The sequence below is a fragment of the Pseudorca crassidens genome, chromosome 12 (genome assembly GCF_039906515.1).
Source record: "Pseudorca crassidens isolate mPseCra1 chromosome 12, mPseCra1.hap1, whole genome shotgun sequence".
NCBI lineage: Eukaryota > Metazoa > Chordata > Mammalia > Artiodactyla > Delphinidae > Pseudorca > Pseudorca crassidens.
In genome coordinates, this window is record NC_090307.1 from 91,128,922 (window position 1) to 91,146,532 (window position 17,611).

The window sequence follows — 17,611 nt, forward strand, 5'->3', positions numbered from 1 at the left end:
GTCCATCATAATGATTTGACATTCGTGTACATTGCAAAATGGTCACCACATTAAGTCTAGTTACCATCTGTCGTCATACAGAGTTACAATTTTTTTTTTTCTTGTGATGAGAATTTTCAAGATTTACTCTCTCGGGGCTTCCCTGGTGGCACAGTGGTTAAGAAACCGCCTGCCAGTTCAGGGGACATGGGTTTGAGCCTTGGTCCGGGAAGATCACACATGCCGCGGAGCAGCTGAGCCCGTGCGCCACAGCTACTGAGCCTGCGCTCTAGAGCCCGTGAGCCACAACTACTGAAGCCCACGTGCCTAGAGCCTGTGCTCCGCAACAAGAGAGGCCACCGCGACGAGAAGCCCGCGCACCGCAACGAAGAGCAGCGTCTGCTCGCCGCAACTAGAGCAAAGCCCATGCGCAGCAGCAAAGACCCAACGCAGCCAAAAATAAATAAATAAAATTAAAGAAAATAAAGATTTACTCTCAGCAATTTTTGAATATGCAGCACAATATTACTGACTACAGTTCCCAAGCTCTACCTCCCCAGGACTTATTTATCTTACAGCTGGAAGTTTGTACCTTTTGATCCCCTTTAACCCACTTCGCCTACCACCCAACCCCCACTGCAACCACCAACTTGTTCTCTGTATCTGTGAGTTTTGTTTAGATTTCACATACAAGTGAAATCATACAGTATTTATCTTTCTTTGTCTGACTTATTTCACTTAACATAATACCCTCAGGTTCCATCCATGTTGTTGCAAATGGCAGGATTTCATTCTTTTTTATGGCTGAGTAATATTCCATTGTATATCTCTCCATATCTGTCTCTCTATGTAGCTCACATCTTCTTTATCCATTCATTTATTGATGGGCACTTAGGTTGCTTCTCTGTTTTGGCTATCGTAAATAATGGTGCATATGAACATAGGGGTACCTATAACTTTTCAAATTAGTGTTTTTGTTTTCTTCAGATACAGTGGAATGGCTGGTAATAGAATTGTCATATGGTAGTTCTGTTTTTAATTTTTTTTGAGGAAGCTCCATACTGTTTTCCATAGTGGCTGCACCAGTTTACCGTCCCACTAACAGTGCCTGAGGGTTCCCTTTTCTCCGCATCTTTGCCAACATTTGTCATTTGTGGTCTTTTTGATAATAGGTGTGAGGTGATACCTCGTGGTTTCGATTTGCCTTTCCGGTGTGAAGTGGTATCTCGTGGTTTTGATTTGCATTTGCCTGATGATTAGTGATGTTGAGCATCTTTTCATGTTTCTTCTTTGGAAAAATGTCTATTCGGATCCTCTGTCCATTTTTCAATTGGATTTTTTTTTTTTGTTATTGAGCTGCATGAGTTCTTTATATATTTTGGATGTTAACCCCTTATCAGATATATGATTTGCAAATATCTTCTTCTATTCTTCCTATAAAAAGATTGCCTTTTTATTTTGTTGACGGTTTTCTTTGTTGCACAGAGCTTTTAAGTTTGATGTCTCCCATTTGTTTATTTTTGCTTTTGTTGCCATTGCCTTTGGAGTCAGATCCAAAAAAAAATAAAGAAGTCTCCAAGAGAGATGTCAAGAAGCTTAACCACCTGTGTTTTCTTCTAGGAGTTTTATGGTCTCTGGTCATACATTCAAGTCATTAATCCATTTTGAGTTAATTTTTGTGTATGGTGTAAGATAGTGGTCCAGTTTTATTTTTTTGCATGTGGCTGTTCAGTTTTCCCAACACCATTTATTGAAGAGACTGTTTCTTTCCCATTGTATTTTCTTACCTCCTTTGTCATAAATTAATTGACCATATATGTGTGGGTTTATTTTTGGACCTTCCGTTCTGTTCCATTGATCTGTGGGTTTGTTTTTATGCCAATACCATACTGTTGTGACTACTAAAACTCTGTAATATAGTTTGAAATCAGGGAGCTTGATGCCTCTAGCGTTGTTCTTCTTTCTCAAGAGTACTTTGGCTTTTCATGATCTTTTGTGGTTCCATACAAATTTTTAGATTGTTTGTTCTATTTCTGTGAAAAATACCTTTGGGAGTTCGATAGGGATTGCGTTGAATCTGTAGATTGCTTTAGGTAGTATGGACATTTTAACAATGTTAATCCTAATCTGAGAGCACAGGATATCTTTCCATTTACTTGTGTCATCTTCAGTTTCTTTCATCAGTGTCTTACAGTTCTTAGTGTACAGGTCTTTTACCTCCTTGGCCAGAACATTCCTAAGTATTTTATTCTTTTTGATGCAATTGTAAATGGGTGTTTTTCTTAACTTCTCTAATAATTCTTAGTATATGAAAATGTAACAGATTTTTGCTTATTGATTTTGTATCCTGCAACTTTACTGAATTCATTTATTAACTGTAACAGGTTTTTGGTGGAGTCTTGAGGGTTTTCTGTACATCATATCGTGTCATCTGCAGATGGTGACAGTTTTACTTCTTTCTGATCTTGGATGCCCTTTTATTCCTTTTCCCTGTCTAATTGTTCTGGCTAGGGCCTCCAAAAGTGTGTCGAATAAAAATGGCAAGAGGGGGCACCCTTGTCTTGTCCTGATATGAGAGGAAGTGCTTTCAGCTTCTCACTGTCGAGTATGATGTAGCTATGGGCTTGTCATATGTGGTCTTTATTACGTTGAGGTATGTTCCCTCTGTACCCACTTTGTTAAGAGTTTTTATTCTAAATGGATGTTGAGTTTTGTCAAATGCTTTCTCCGCTCTATTGAGATGATCATGTGATTTTTATCCTTCCTTTTGTTAATGTGGTGCAACACGTTGATTGATTTGCTCATGTTGAACCATCCTGCATCTCTGGAATAAGTCCCAGTTGATCACGGTGTATTATCCTTTCAATGTATTGTTGAATTCAGTTTGCTAATATTTTGTTGAGGATTTTTGCATCTGTGTTCATCAGGGATGTTAACCTGTAATTTCTCTTTTGGTGGTGTCCTCGTCTGGTTTTCGTATCGGTAATGCTGGCCTCGTAAAATGAATTTGGGAGCGTTGCCTCCTTTTCATTTTTTGGAAGAGTTTGAGAAGGATAGGCATTAAATCGTTTTTGAATGTTTGGTAGAATTCATCAGTGATGCCATCTGGTCCTGGACTTTTGTTTGTTGGAATGTATCTGTTTATTTATTTATTTTTGGCTATGTTGGGTCTTCGTTGCTGCATGCGGACTTTCTCTAGTTGCAGTGAGTGGGAGCTACTCTTCGTTGCAGTGCGCGGGCTTCTCATTGTGGTGGCTTCTCTTGTTGTGGAGCACGGGCTCTGGGCGCGTGGGCTTCAGTAGTTGTGGCTCGCGGGCTCTAGAGCGCAGGCTCAGTAGTTGTGGTGCACGGGCTTAGTTGCTCTGTGGCATGTGGGATCTTCCCGGAGCAGGGCTCGAACCCGTGTCCCTGCATTCTTTTTTTTTTACAAAAATAAACAGGGCTTCCTTGGTGGTGCAGTGGTTAAGAATCCGCCTGCCAATGCAGGGGATGTGGGTTCGATTCCTGGTCCAGGAAGGTCCCACATGCCATGGAGCAACTAAGCCCGTGCACCACAACTACTAAGCCTGTGCTCTAGAGCCTGCGAGCCACAGCTTCCGAGCCTGTGTACCACAACTACTGAAGCCCACATGCTCTAGGGCCCCCATGCTGCAGCTACTGAGCCCGCGTGCTGCAAATATTGAAGCCCGCACGCCTAGAGCCCATGCTCTACAACAGGAGAAGCCACTGCAGTGAGAAACCCGTGCACCGCAATGAAGAGTAGCCCCTGCTCACTGCAACTAGAGAAAGCCTGGGTGCAGCAATGAAGACCCAACACAGCCAAATAAAAATAAAAATAAATGAATGAATGAGTGCAGGAAAGGTATGTCTCTGTCCTTCCATTAATTAGTCCATCTGTCTGTCTTTCTTTTCCCCTTTCTTATACAAAGTTATTTCCCCATATATAGTCTTTTTACACTTTGTTTATTTGATTTAGCAGTATACGTTCTGGAAATTGCTTTATACCAGTTCATGGAAATCTTCCTCATTCTTTTGTACAGCTACGTAGTACTTCATTAAGTGAATGTACTGTAATATAGTCAACCAGTCTCTGAAATATTATGGCTGTGCAGTTTATTTCCGGTATTTTGCGTTTGCAAATAATGCTGTAGTGAATAAACATTGTGCTTGTGTGTTTTCATTTTGGGGGTGGATATTCACGGTGAATGTGTAGTGGGATGCTGGGTTGAAGAGTAAGAGCATGTGTAGTTTCTTCTTCTTTTTGGCTGTGCTGGGTCTTCCTTGCGGTGTACAGGCTCTTCGTTGTGGTGCGTGGGCGTCACTAGTTGTGGCGTGTGGGCTCAGTAGTTGTGGCATGAGGGCTTATTAGTTGCTCCACGGCATGTGGGATCTTAATTCCCCGACCAGGAATCAAACCCGCGTCCCCTGCATTGGAAGGCAGATTCTTAACCAGTGGACCACGAGGGAAGTCCTGAGCATGTGTAGTTTTGGGTAAATGGTGCCAGGTCCCCTTGTAGGGTTGTACAGCTTAACATCCCACAGCAGAGTTGAGAGGGCCTGGTTCCCACAGTCTCACCAACAGAGTGTGTTGTCTGGCTTTTGAATTTTGTTAGGCTGATAGATGAGAAATGATATTTCAGCTTAGCTTTAATTCATATTTCTTTCATTATGAGTGATGGATTTACAAGTGAATGTGCTTGAAAAATTCAGCCTCAAGTCTTACCTTGGAGTTTTACTTTGTTTTACTGATTTTTGCAATAGAAAATCCCATTTCATAAATACAGGCTAGGCGTGAGTGAAATGAATCAGGCGTTTGGTTCGTTACATGTGAGCAACCTTGTAGAGAGAGTCATAGTGTTTTGGTGGGTTTTGATGTTAGTCAAGAAGGCCAAGCCTGGGTTCTGGTTGATGCTGGTAATTGTGTTAGGAAGTTGTGGAGCTGGCTTTATTTCTGGCAGGCCAGGCCTTCTCTGGTTTCTGCCTCTGCATATCTTCATGGCCTGTGAGGGGCTCTTTGATGCAGACGCTGCGCTTTGGATGTGGGCTTCCTCCCGTTCAGAAATGGCCCTCTTGATGGTGCAGTATAGAAATGCTTCCCCACTCTAACAGCAGTGCTCCCTGGGCGGTGAGCGGTGCCTGGCCCTTGGCTGTGGTGTGGGAGGCGCGTCGACTGTGGCGATGAGCGCAGTGAGCCTGGCGGCCTGGGGCTTCTGCTCAGCTCCCGCTTCTTGTTGCCGGCTGGGATGTGGCCCAGTGTGGCCAGTACTTGGATATTTCTAATGAATGAAGCTGACAACTTGCGTTTTTTATGTGAAATCTCCTGGTATAAAAATATCAATTGAAATGAATCCAAACAGCAGATGACATCATACAGACTAAAACCGTGTCTTCGGTCTGCATAGAGCCAGGGCGGCCATGATTGCCAGCATCTCCTGCCGAGTGACTTGGGGACTCCCCACCTAGTGTGGCGTAATGGCCCTCTGAGCCCTGGCTCTGTCTGTCTCCTCGGCCTTGGTCTTCAGCACGCTAGTATTCTAGCACTTTCCCCTCCTCTGCTTTTCCCATGCTCACTCGTTTACTCACCAAGCACCTACCGGGTGTCTCTTATATGCCAGGCTCTGTTCTGGGTGCTGGTGGTTCATTAGTGAGCCCAGTCAGACAGCCTCCCTTACACGACACGCTGTTATGCTTGGCCAAAGACGTTTATTTTAACGTGTACAGAGAGAGCTAGAAATATGTACACGCCCATATATGTGTTGTCGTGTCGAGAGTTTAAAAACGTATAATATGTATGCTACACGTATGTTTGGCTTTACTCCAGTTATATAATTTAAGTACGTACAAGCGTTTCCTCATTCTTTTAGTGGCTGCCTCTAAAGGGTGGTTATACCAGATTTTGTTAAAAGTTCCCTATAGGTGAGCATTTACATTGTTTCAAATTTGACATTATAAATAATATTATAATGAACACCTTTGGACAACTGTATATTTGTGTGAATAGATCCCTAGAGGTGGAGTTCCTTGATCAGTGTACATTAAAATTGTGATAGGTAATGCCGCGTTACCCTCCAGAAAGCTATAGCTGTGCTTTACTTCCCTCATTTGTGTATGGCGGGTTCGCCATTTCCTAGCAGCCTTACTAAACCTGAATATTACCAGTCTTTTGATCTTCACTAACCTGTCAAACAACAAATAATTGTCTCACTTTATTTCATATTTTGTCATTAATGAGGTTAAGCATTTTTGATGTTTATGTGTCATCTGAATTTCTTGTAGGATTTCTGGTTTAGCCTCTTTTCTTGGGTTGTTTGACTCTTCTTGATTTGTGGGAATTCTTAAGGATGGATAACCTTTTGTCATATAGGCTTCAAATTTTTTTTTTTTTTTTGCGGTATACGGGCCTCTCACTGTTGTGGCCTCTCCCGCTGCGGAGCAGAGGCTCCGGACGCGCAGGCCCAGCGGCCATGGCTCACGGGCCCAGCCGCTCCGTGGCACGCGGGATCCTCCCGGACCGGGGCACGAACCCGCGTCCCCTGCATCGGCAGGCGGACTCTCAGCCACTGCGCCGCCAGGGGAGCCCATAGGCTTCAAGTATTTTTAATCAATCTCACTTCTTTATTGTAATGTTCTTCTTTAGTAAGGTTGTCAGTTGTTAATGCTTTTTAAAAATAAATATTGTTTCTAGGTTTCACGCCATGTTTAGGAAACTCTTCATTACTGCAGGATTATAAAGATATTCTCATATGTTTCAAAATATTTTTATGGTTTGATTTTACCCCCTTGAGTAATTTTTGTGAATGGTGTGAGGTGCAGGGGTGGGCGGGGCTCAGGGGGTGGATCTGACTTTTATTTTTCTAAATGGATCGATCTAAGAAAGTTTGGATTTTAATTCTCTAGCTTCAGGACTTCTCTGGCTGTCCAGTGGTTGAGACTCCACGCTTCCACTGCAGGGTGTGCAGGTTCGATCCCTGGTCAGGGAACTAAGATCCCACGTGCCGCAAAGAGCAGCCAAAATATAAATAAAAAAATAAATAAGTGATAAAAAAATAATTCTTTAGCCTTCCAGAAAGCTGTTGTGAACTTTAGTAATGCTCTAAAAAGACTTCTTATTTTAAACATCTCGACAACAGTCAGAGAGGTTTAAAAATAGCATCTGTCTGTGAGAGGCCTTTTTCTCTGTGGTCTGCAGCTCTTGGTGAGGCATGGATTTGTGGGCCCCACGAAACCCTGAGAGGCTCACCGGGTGGACCATTGCTGGAGGTGGCAGGGAGGCAGGGACAGATATGTCAGCGGGGTCTTGTGTCTTAAGGCAGAGAACTGCGGGAGTTTGTGCGATAGGCTGGAGTGGAGGGTGTGGCGTCTCTTCTATTGCAAAGTGTTTTCTTTTTTTTTTTAAATTGAAGTATAGTTGATTACAATATTGTGTTAGTTCCAGGTGTACTAATGATTTGACATGTGCGCACATTATGAAACGGTCACCGTGATGAGTCTAGTAGCCATCTGTCCCCGTACAAAGTGTTGTTACGGTGTCACTGACCATATTCCTTATGCTGCACCTTACATCACATGACTGACTTCTATAACTGGAGGCTTGTACCACTTAATACCCTTCACCCATTTCACCCACCTCTCATCCCCTCCCTTCTGGCAGCCACCTGTTTGCTCTCTGTATCTGTGAGTCTGCTTTCATGTGTTGTTTTCTTTATGTGCTGGATCAGCCAAGATGTGCCTGGCTCTTGCAGCCGGCAGGTGCGCCCCGGGCGCTGCTGGCATCCAGCACAGGGCGGAGTGCCCGCCACGTGTTCCCTGCAGTTAGCTTGTTGTTGTGCTCCCTCGGGGCCTCATCCCTGTGCTCCTGTGAACTGCCAAGCAGGACCGAGTCAGTGTGGCAAACAGCATGCCCCTGTCTTTGCCAAAGCGTGTCACGTGACCGCCGAGTCCAGGGCTGGGAAATGCACACCCGTGTTGTGACTGGCGGGAGAATCGGAGTGTGTGGTGAAGAGCACTGATGACTGTGGCACAAGCCAGTTAAGGACAAACTTGGAAAGCATAGAAAGGCAGCAGGGAAAAATCAAAGTGTACTCTGTCACATAGTCAGTATTAATACTGTTTTGCATAGATGTATCAAAGTTTATTGATGTTTATGGTTGGGCATGCCATCTTTCTGCTACAAATAACATTTCAGTCAGCATCCTTGTATATTGAACACAGCTCTGATCTTTTTTCTTAGGCTGATCTAGGAGTCGGATTATTGGGTCAGAAGACGTGAATGTGCTGTAAGATTCTTGTACCTACTGCCAAATTGCTCTCTGGAGTTTCCACTTGAAAATATTCCCAGACACTATTTGTGGCTTCTGTCCTCCCTTCACTCCCATCGTGTTCTGTCTGTTCCTTCTGCCCTGAGTTCATGCTCGTGCGTTCAAGCCCTGATCCACCCTCCTCCTCGTTCCCTTCTCCTCACTCTCCGTCCAGCCCGGGAGCTGTTGTTGATGTAGCAGAACTACCCAAAGCGGGAGCCTGGCCTGAGGGCCGGATCCGTCTGGGGGGATGACAGGGCTGAGAGGGAGACGGGTTTGGGAAGGGAGCAGGGCTCATGACCTGAGCTCCCTGCTCGTTGAAGGGGAAGAAGAGGCTTCCCAATCCCTAGCTGCCTGGACTCTGGGAGCCCCGAAAGAGAAGCTGGGGAGGGAGGCCCTGGGGGGCTGGGAGCATGTCCAGGCCTCAGCGGGGGGTGAGGGGGTGGGAGCAGCTGCTATGGGGACCCAGTTTCTTGAGCCCTTCCCCCCTCACTCTTTCCAGTTCTGACCTGGGGACCCCTGCCTACACCAAGGATGGGGCCCAGGTAGGTGTTTCTTAGGGTGGCCTCTTCCCGGCACCAGATGTGCCCCCTGTGTGATGTCAGCATTGCCCTGAGTGAGCAGCCGCCGCACAGACGGCGCCAGCCCCGCGTGGCCCCAGTGGGCGCTGCGCGCAGTGGTCTGAGGGCTTGTCCCCGCTCCTCGCAGGTTGCGGCGGTGCGCTGACGCGGCCCGCTGATCTCGGCCTGGTCCTGGGCAGTGTCCTCCTCAAATCGTGAGCCAAACAGCCCGCTGCGGCTGCTGGCGGGCCTTACAGTTAGGGACATCGCCGCCACCAATTCAGGAGATGGTGGCTTTGCTTTCCACCGGGGTACCTGTACCATGTTCCGGGGGATGCTGTTTTAGATAAGTGGTTTCTTTACATCATAGTTGATTGGGTTTGTTTCTCCAACCTGACCGTAAGCTCACTGAAGTCAGGAACCTTTTTAAAAAGTCAAGGTGTAGTTTACAGTTCTTTGAATTTGAACGAACACACTCATTCTTGTAACCATTGTCCCAAATCAAGTGTAGAACCAGTTCCACACCCCCAAGTTCCCACCTGCAGCCTGGCAGCGTCTGTCTAATCTGTCTCTGTGGTTTTGCCTGTTCCAGAATGTCTTGTCGTGTCAGTGGCCTGCAGTCCGTGGTCCTTGCGTCTGGCTGTGCTCCTTGGCGTCCTCGTGGTGTGGGTGTGTCTGTAGCTCGGCCTTTACGTTGCTGAGGCAGCCGCGTTGTGTGGCTCTTCCAGGTGTTTTATTCCTTCGCCAGGTGAAGGTCAGTATTTATGTGTCCATATGTCTCAGTAGATAGTTTTTTAATTTATATCTTTAACAGAGTCGTGGTTAAGTTGTACAATTAGTATGCTACTTTTTTCACTTAATAATATATCTGAAAAACTTTTCCATGTTTATAACATAGTCTCCATCTAGAACTTGAACATTGGATATTTCTGGTTACACTTCTTTTTACTTCTACTGTATTATTCTGTAATAAATATTTTTATGCATAATTTAAAAAAATTGGTAGGTGAATTTCCTTAGCAATTCCCAGAGGTTGGATTAGTAGGTCAAAGGTAATGGGGCCTGCTTCCCCACCGTTGTCGGCCACCCTGTTAGGCACGTTCTGAGCTCTGAGCCCTCAGAGATCTGCGCTGTCTCCCTCCACATTTTTTCAAGAGGTCAGTCATCACAACGTATTCCCCCCCCCCCCCCATTCTTTACCTTCCCCCTGGTTTTGTAAATTATTATATGTGACAGAGTTTCTTTCTGGCCTTTGTTCTCTCTTATCATCTTTGGTATTCTGGGAATGTATTTTAAGGAAATAATCTGAAATATGTCCTAATGTGTTTGTTTATTCTTTTTATTCTATTTTTGTGTTTGTTCTACACTAATCTTCCTCATAATGCTTGTTTAAAAAGATCAGGAACAAAAGCTCTTTTTTAAAACTTGATTGATTGATTGATTGATTGATTGATTGGGCTGTGCCGGGTCTTAGTTGCGGCATGCATGCGGGATCCAGTTCCCTGACCAGAGATCGAACCCAGGCCCCCTGCATTGGGAGCACAGAGTCTTAACCACTGGACCACGATGGAAGTCCCAAAAGCTCGTCTTGAAAGCAATAAGCATGCCTCAGAGTCCCCCGCCCTTGAGTGTCCCACAGCTCACAGTCCCGCCCACGTCTGCTGGGCTGTCTGCTGGGGGCGAGGGTGGGAGAGGGCTCCTGGGATGATAATTAAGGCTGTGGTCCCGATTTCCCGTTTGGATGTGTTGGCTGCAGCTTGCCCATGGTCTTTAGAGTCCATCTTCAGAGACGGTCATCAGAGCAGAGAGTGCCTTCTCCTGCTAGTCTAAGCAGGCACTGGTCTTTATGTTTCCCAGCCTTCACTTGTGCACCCGTGAGTTCTGTAGCTCTTGATTTCATACACATGTGTGTTTCAGCCAGGGGCCTGGGACTGTGGCAGCATTCATACAAATGTGTATTTTCACTTTTTAAGTCTTGTAACTTTCGGTTTATAATGTTTTTCATCCCTTGTCCGTTTTCTCCGTGAAATAACAGTGATGCCCTGAAGACGAAAGGATGCTCCTGCTTGTCTTGCGGGGAGGGCTGGAGGGAACACCAAGAAATGGGGAGCTAGGTGTGTCAGCAAAGACTTGAGAATTGTAATCGGGGGGAGGGTATTTCTGACCCAGCCAGTGGGGAGCAGACAGGCTGCGGCTGTCGTCCTGTTCCCAGCGGGGTCGCCCCCTTGCAGACAGCAAGGCTCCAGCCCAGGCTCCAGCCCAGTGTGACTCCAGCCACAGTGCGCCCTTGTGGGCGGCCTCCCTGCCTCACCTCGGAATTAGCCTCCTCCCGCTAGTCCTCTGCTTCCTCCCGTCCTTTCTCAGCGTCCTGTCCCCTCTCCCGCCCCCTTCCCTAGTCCGCGGCCCTCAGCACTCTTGGGGCCATGAGCCCCTTTAAAGCCACGTCCCAGCTCCCAGAGAGTTGGCGGACCCCTGACGGGGACTCTCCCGTCCTGGCTGCTCCCTTCTCTCCTGAGGTTTTCTTCTGGAAACACCCACCACCCCCAGGTGAGCTCGTAGAGAGGGCTGAGGTGCGAGGCTGGCACCAGGCCTGGGCCTCTCCCCCAGGAGCGCAGAGGGGCTCTGTGTGTTCACACTCAAGTAACCCGGGGGTGTTTGCAGGGGCGTCGCACAGATGCTCATGAGAACTGCCAGCTGGTGAGGGGCGGTTCTCTTCTGATGACATGCGATGGTGGCATGTGTGGGAGCCACTGGCAGCCTCCTGGGCACCGTTCCTCCACTGGGAGAGATGGGCAGACTGCCCCAGCACGTGGCGGCACGGAGCAGGGCCACCGGACGAGGAATAGCCTCCCAGGAAGAAACATGCCTGTCACGAGCGCCAGCACCAGGTTCATATCCCGCTGGCCTTGAGCAAGTGGTTGCCAGTTAGCTTCCTCGGGAGCTGGTTGGGACCACCCACCTGCTCCTGCCAGGCCATGTCCTGGCCCCAGGCACAGCAGTGACCCAGAAGGCCCTGTCCCTCCTCTGTGCTGAAGGAGATGGTCTCCAGTGCCATCTCGTCGGGGCTCGATGACAGTAAGACAGTGGTTTGTATCAGATGCTGGTGGGAACATCCCTCCAGAGCATCTGTCCGGTGCTGCTAAATGGTACTCAGAATAAGTAGTGATCAGATGGTTATATTTGCCTCTAAGTAACTTGATTTTAACTGTGTTTTTTCAGCAGAGCATTAAGTTGGATAAAAAAGGAGGGCGATCATGCACCATGGCAGCGGCCCTCAGAACGTCCAGCACCAGCTGCAGAGGTCCAGGGCCTTCGCTGGCAGCGAAGGAGAAGAGCAGCAGGCCCGTCCCAACCCCCCGCAGTCCCCCGCCACGCCCTTTGCGCCGGCGGCGAGCCCGTCCGCGCCCCAGTCCCCCGGTTACCAAGTTCAGCAGCTGATGAACCGCAGCCCCGTGGCCGGGCAGAGCGTGAACATCGCCCTTCAGAATGTGGGGCCGGTGGTGGGAGGGAACCCCCAGATCACGCTGGCCCCCCTGCCGCTGCCCAGCCCCACTTCTCCGGGATTCCAGTTCAGTGCACAGCAGAGGCGGTTTGAGCATGGGTCTCCATCGTACATCCAGGTCACCTCGCCGCTGTCCCAGCAGGTGCAGACTCAGAGCCCCACCCAGCCCAGCCCCGGGCCGGGACCGAGCCTGCAGAGCGTGCGGGCGGGAGCCCCTGGCCCTGGCCTGGGCCTATGCAGCAGCAGTCCCACCGGGGGCTTCGTGGACGCCAGTGTGCTGGTGAGACAGATCAGCCTGAGCCCGTCCAGTGGCGGCCACTTCGTGTTCCAGGAGGGCTCGGGCCTGGCGCAGATGGCCCCGGGCGCCCAGGTTCAGCTGCAGCACACGGGGGCGCCCATCACGGTCAGAGAACGGAGACTCTCGCAGCCCCACGCGCAGTCGGGGGGCACCGTCCACCACCTGGGACCTCAGAGCCCCGCGGCCGCAGGCGGGGCCGGCCTGCAGCCCCTGGCCAGCCCTGGCCACATCACCACGACGAGCCTGCCGCCCCAGATCAGCAGCATCATCCAGGGGCAGCTGATCCAGCAGCAGCAGGTGCTGCAGGGGCCTCCGCTGACCAGGCCTCTGCTCCCTGGGGTCGGGGGGACTTCGGCGTTTGGGATGACGTCCCCACCGCCCCCCACCAGCCCTTCCAGGACCGCAGCGCCCCCGGGCCTCTCCAGCCTTCCTGTCCCGTCTGCGGGGAGCGCGGGGATAAGAAAGGCTCCCAGGAAATTGGAGGAGATCCCCGCGGCCTCCCAGGAGCTGGCTCAGATGCGGAAGCAGTGCCTGGACTACCACTTCAGGGAGATGGAGGCTCTGAAGGCGGCCTTCAAGGAGTACTTGGTCGAGCTGTTCTTCTTGCAGCACCTTCAGGGAAACATGATGGATTTCCTAGCTTTCAAGAAGAAGCATTATGCCCCGTTACAAGCTTACCTTAGGCAGAATGATTTGGACCTGGAGGAGGAGGACGAGGACGAGGACGAGGAGAAGTCTGAGGTCATCAACGACGAGGTGAGGGGCGGCGCCCAGTCACCAGCAGGCCGGGCTGCTTGGCTGTGCGTGCAGGCAGCCGTGAATTGCACGTGATCTGTGAGCCTGGGGTGTTCATGAGATGCAGTTCATAAGGATTTGATCCAGGAGCAAATGGAAGATGCATTTGCTTTTTCCTTCATGGAAGGAAAGAGCTGCTCTAGTTAGGAGGACGGTGCAGAGTGGTGCTGTGAGTATTGCCGGTGCGTTTAGAACAGGGATGCTTCCCCGGTTTGGGGAGCCAACCTGGCCTGACCCAGCGTTCCCCTGTGCTCTGCTGGGTGTGTGGAGGTTGGCCAGCCCCGAAGGGCCTGCAGAAGCCGGGGGTGTGGACACCTTCCCGCTGGTTCCCCAGGTGTCACATTTTACTTACGCAGGTTCACCCATTGGGATTCTCAACACCATGAATGTCATTTTCAAAGAAGGGATTTGAATCACTAGGTTGTTACAGTATATCAGTTATGATTTAAATCACTAGATACATTTATAAGGTATCTTCATGATTAAAATATGGTTATTATGGCAAAGCAACTGAGAATTTTTTCAATTTTTAGATGTAGTCTTAGATTTGAGATCACATATTTAACTCACGCTGTTGCACATAGCTACTGAGTGGTATTTAAGATAGAATCTTTTTTAGATAGTGAACTTTTTGGGTACCTGGAATGGGTGCTTAATAAATAACCCCAATTGGGATTCTCAGTACCTTAGTGATTCCTAAGGTCCCTTATTGGTACTTCCTAGAGAAGGAAGCTGAGCAGACAGGGCGACAGTGAGGTGCAGCGTGATGCACTGGATTTGTGCCTCTGTGTTGTGACTGTACACTATGTCGGTGGAGCTCATTTTGTTTTTTGATACAGCTAAAACAGTGTAAATCTCTGTCAGTTCTTCTGCAAAGAAATCAGCCTTTGATGAACAAAAGCTGGCCTCTTTGCTCATCTCCTCGTTGATATTTATTATGTGTGGCTTTGCCATTTGGTGTTTTCTTTAACACCCTTTCCAGGATGAACCATTTTTATTTTCTAAAAGGTTTATATGATTTTTTTTTTTTTTTTGAGGATTTCACCTCTGTTGCCATGAAATAGTGAAATTCAGTTCTCTTTTATGTTTGTACACCAATGTTGTCTGTAGGCTCAATCCCCCTTATCTGTCATTGCCATTCTGACCTGCACGTAGTAGGCCAGGGTGTAAACTGCCTATGAGGTTGTCAGGGCTTTGCTACTTGAAGACTGTCCGCCATTACCATTTCTAAAGTTTGAAGTTGCAGAATCTAAGGACATTGCACTTGTGACTTAAATTGGAGTTTCTGCAAGATTTGCAGTTGAGTTAGGGTATTATAAATCTGTCACAAATCAGTTCAGTGTCCTTTTACAGGATTTGATGCAAAAAAATTCCATTTTTAAACACCAGACATCAGTGAGCTATCAGCAATAAAATTCTAACAAAATTTTGAGCAGTCTTAAAAATTATGTTGCCTTTTTTTCTCAAAATATTTCCTCTCAGGTAAAGGTTGTGACAGGAAAGGATGGGCAGACTGGTACTCCTGTTGCTATAGCAACCCAGCTTCCTCCAAATGTTTCTGCTGCTTTTTCATCCCAGCAGCAACCATTTCAGGTACTTTTCGATGGTTCTAAAATGTAGTCTCATCCGAAACTTTTCCTTCATCCAGATATTTTAACCTTCAATTTACTATTTGCTCTTCAGCATTTTTTTCCAGAGCCCATTCCTTATTTTAAAAAAGTAAAAAAGCCTTCCTGCATATAAAATTATACAACTAAATTGCATGAGTAAATGACAACACAGACCTTAATGCATTATTTTTTGTGTGTATTGACCTGTAACGCAGTAGTAGCTTCAGCATGCATGTCATCTAATACCTACAGTCCTGTTGAATGTATGCTCAAGATTCCTTGTGTGCTGTGTTTTAAATGTTGGTTCTTTCTTGTGTCTTCTATCTGTATTTTTGAGAACAGTGCAAACAGAAGAAAAAAAAAGAAGATTACACAGATGATAACTTGATATTTTCTGTAGCTAGAAGAAACACTGAAATGAAACACACTTCTAAAATACCAGGACCTTAGGCTTCTAAATGGATGTTAATTGAATGCAAACTGATTATTTTTAATTTTTTGAAAATTAAATCACTCAGTGTTACATTAATAAATGCCAAGAACCTAAAAGTACAGGTCAGATTCTAGTCATTTTGGAATAGATTGTGCTAGGTTCTGAAAGCAGTTGAATCTTGTGGTGATAATGTTTTTAAAATTTTCTTAATTTTTAATTTTGGTATAATTTCAAACATATATAAAAGTTGCAATAACAGTACAAAGACCTCCCGTTATATCCTCTACCCAAATTCACCACTTGTTAACTTTTTGCCCCATTTGCATTATTTTTATTCTCTCTCTCTTTTATATGTACACACATACACATTTCCCCCAAACTATTTGAGAGTAAATTGCAGACATCATATCACACTTGCATCCCTAAGTCCTTCTTCATATGGTATCAGGTACGAGTGTTACCTGACCTAACCGTGGTATAACAATCAATTCTGGAAATTTTACAGTAACTTTTACTATGACTAAGCCACAGCTCACGTGCAAATTTTGTCTCTTGTTCCGGTGACATCCTTTGTATAGTTGTTTTTCTCCCAGTCTGGGATCACCCGTTGTGTTTAGTTGCCATGCCTCTCTGGTCTTCTTTAATCTGGGCAAGCTCCTCGCTCTTTCATGCCTTCACATTTTTGAGAAGTGTAGGTCAGTTATTTTGTAGAATGTCGTTTGACATGGGCCACTAATTCTGTTATCTATTGGCGAGTCCTGCTGGAGTCAGCTGTCACGTTAAAGACTGCAAAGTGGATTTTCTAACTCCATTATTCCTTCTGCATTCATTAGCTGGCATTCTGCTGTAATGATGAACTTGCTTTTTTCTTCCATTACGTATATTCACATACAGATTCTTATTTCATTTTCATATGTCATTAACGGTATTTATTTATTTAAATTTATTTAATTCAGTAAAGTTTATTCTTTTTGGTCTATAGTTCTGTGAGTTTTGTTAAATGCCTAGAGTTGTGTAACCACCACCACCCAAGAGACAGAGGAGTTCTGTCATCCCCCCAGATGTTCCTCATGCCACATCTCTGTCGTCAAATTTTCTCCCTCCCTTAACCTTTGTTCTCTGTCTATGATTTTGCCTTTTCCAGAATAAAATATAAATGGAATTATACAGTATAGTATATGCATGCTGCCTTTTCAGTCTGGCTTCTTTCAGTTAGCATAATAATTAATGCATTTGAGATTCATCCACGTTGTTGAATTTGCCAATTGTTTCCTTTTTTTGCTGAGCGGTATTCCACTATATGAGTGTTCCCCAGTTTGTTGAGCCATTCACCCTTTGAAGGACGTTGGGTTGTTTCCAGTTGTTGGCATACCTAGGAGACAGGTTTCTGGGCTGTTATTAAGAGTACATTCAGTTTCACATGCGACTGCCAAACTTTCCACTGTGGCTGTTCCGTTTCACATTCCCACCAGCGGTGACTGAGAGTTCCTTTTGTTCTGCGTCCTCCCCACTACTTGTTCTTGTCAGTTTTCTTCTGTAGTTATTCTAATACGTATGCAGTGGTTTTAACTTGTATATCTCTAAAGACTAATGATGTTGAACAACTTTTCTTTTTCATGCGTTCATTTCCATTTATATATCTTCTTCGGTGAAGTATCCGTTCATTTCCTTCACCATTTTTTTCCCAGTGAGTCATTTGCTTTATTGTTGCATTTGAGAATTCTTTATATAATTTGGATATAAGCTTTTTGTCAGATATAAATTTGCAAATATTTTTCTGTCATTCTGTGCCGTATCTTTTTCTTCTTTTATATCATTTTTTACAGAGCAGAAGTTCTGAATTTTGATGTGGTCTCTTTTATCATTTTTTTTCGTTTATGGATTGTGATTTTGATATATAAGAACTCTTCACTCAACCCAAGGTCACAAAAATTTCCTCTAGTTTTTTTTTTTTAGAAGTTGTATAGTTTTATGTTTTACATTTAGGTCTGTGATCCTTTTTTTTTTTTTTTTTTTTCCGATACGCGGGCCTCTCACTGTGGTGGCCCCTCCCGTTGCAGAGCACAGGCTCCGGATGCGCAGGCCCAACGGCCATGGCTCACGGGCCCAGCCGCTCCGCGGCATGTGGGATCTTCCC

At 46.3% G+C, this 17,611-nt stretch overlaps 1 protein-coding gene across 16 annotated transcripts in view; it reads left to right on the top strand.

Annotated features, from left to right (window-relative positions):
* Window positions 1-17,611, top strand: part of EP400 (E1A binding protein p400) — a 113,378-nt gene that overhangs the window by 7,013 nt on the left and 88,754 nt on the right. For 9 of the 16 annotated variants that reach the window (XR_010933403.1, XR_010933404.1, XM_067701261.1 and 6 more), the window contains 2 exons: window positions 12,056-13,392; window positions 14,914-15,024. Coding sequence is in view for 14 of the 16 variants with exons in the window: in XM_067701261.1 (XP_067557362.1) it covers window positions 12,091-13,392; window positions 14,914-15,024 (1,413 nt within the window). In the remaining 2 variants the exon portion in view is untranslated. Of the gene's footprint in view, window positions 1-9,428; window positions 9,591-12,055; window positions 13,393-14,913; window positions 15,025-17,611 lie in introns of all 16 variants that reach the window. The other 7 variants (XM_067701268.1, XM_067701269.1, XM_067701273.1 and 4 more) reach the window with 4 other exon arrangements.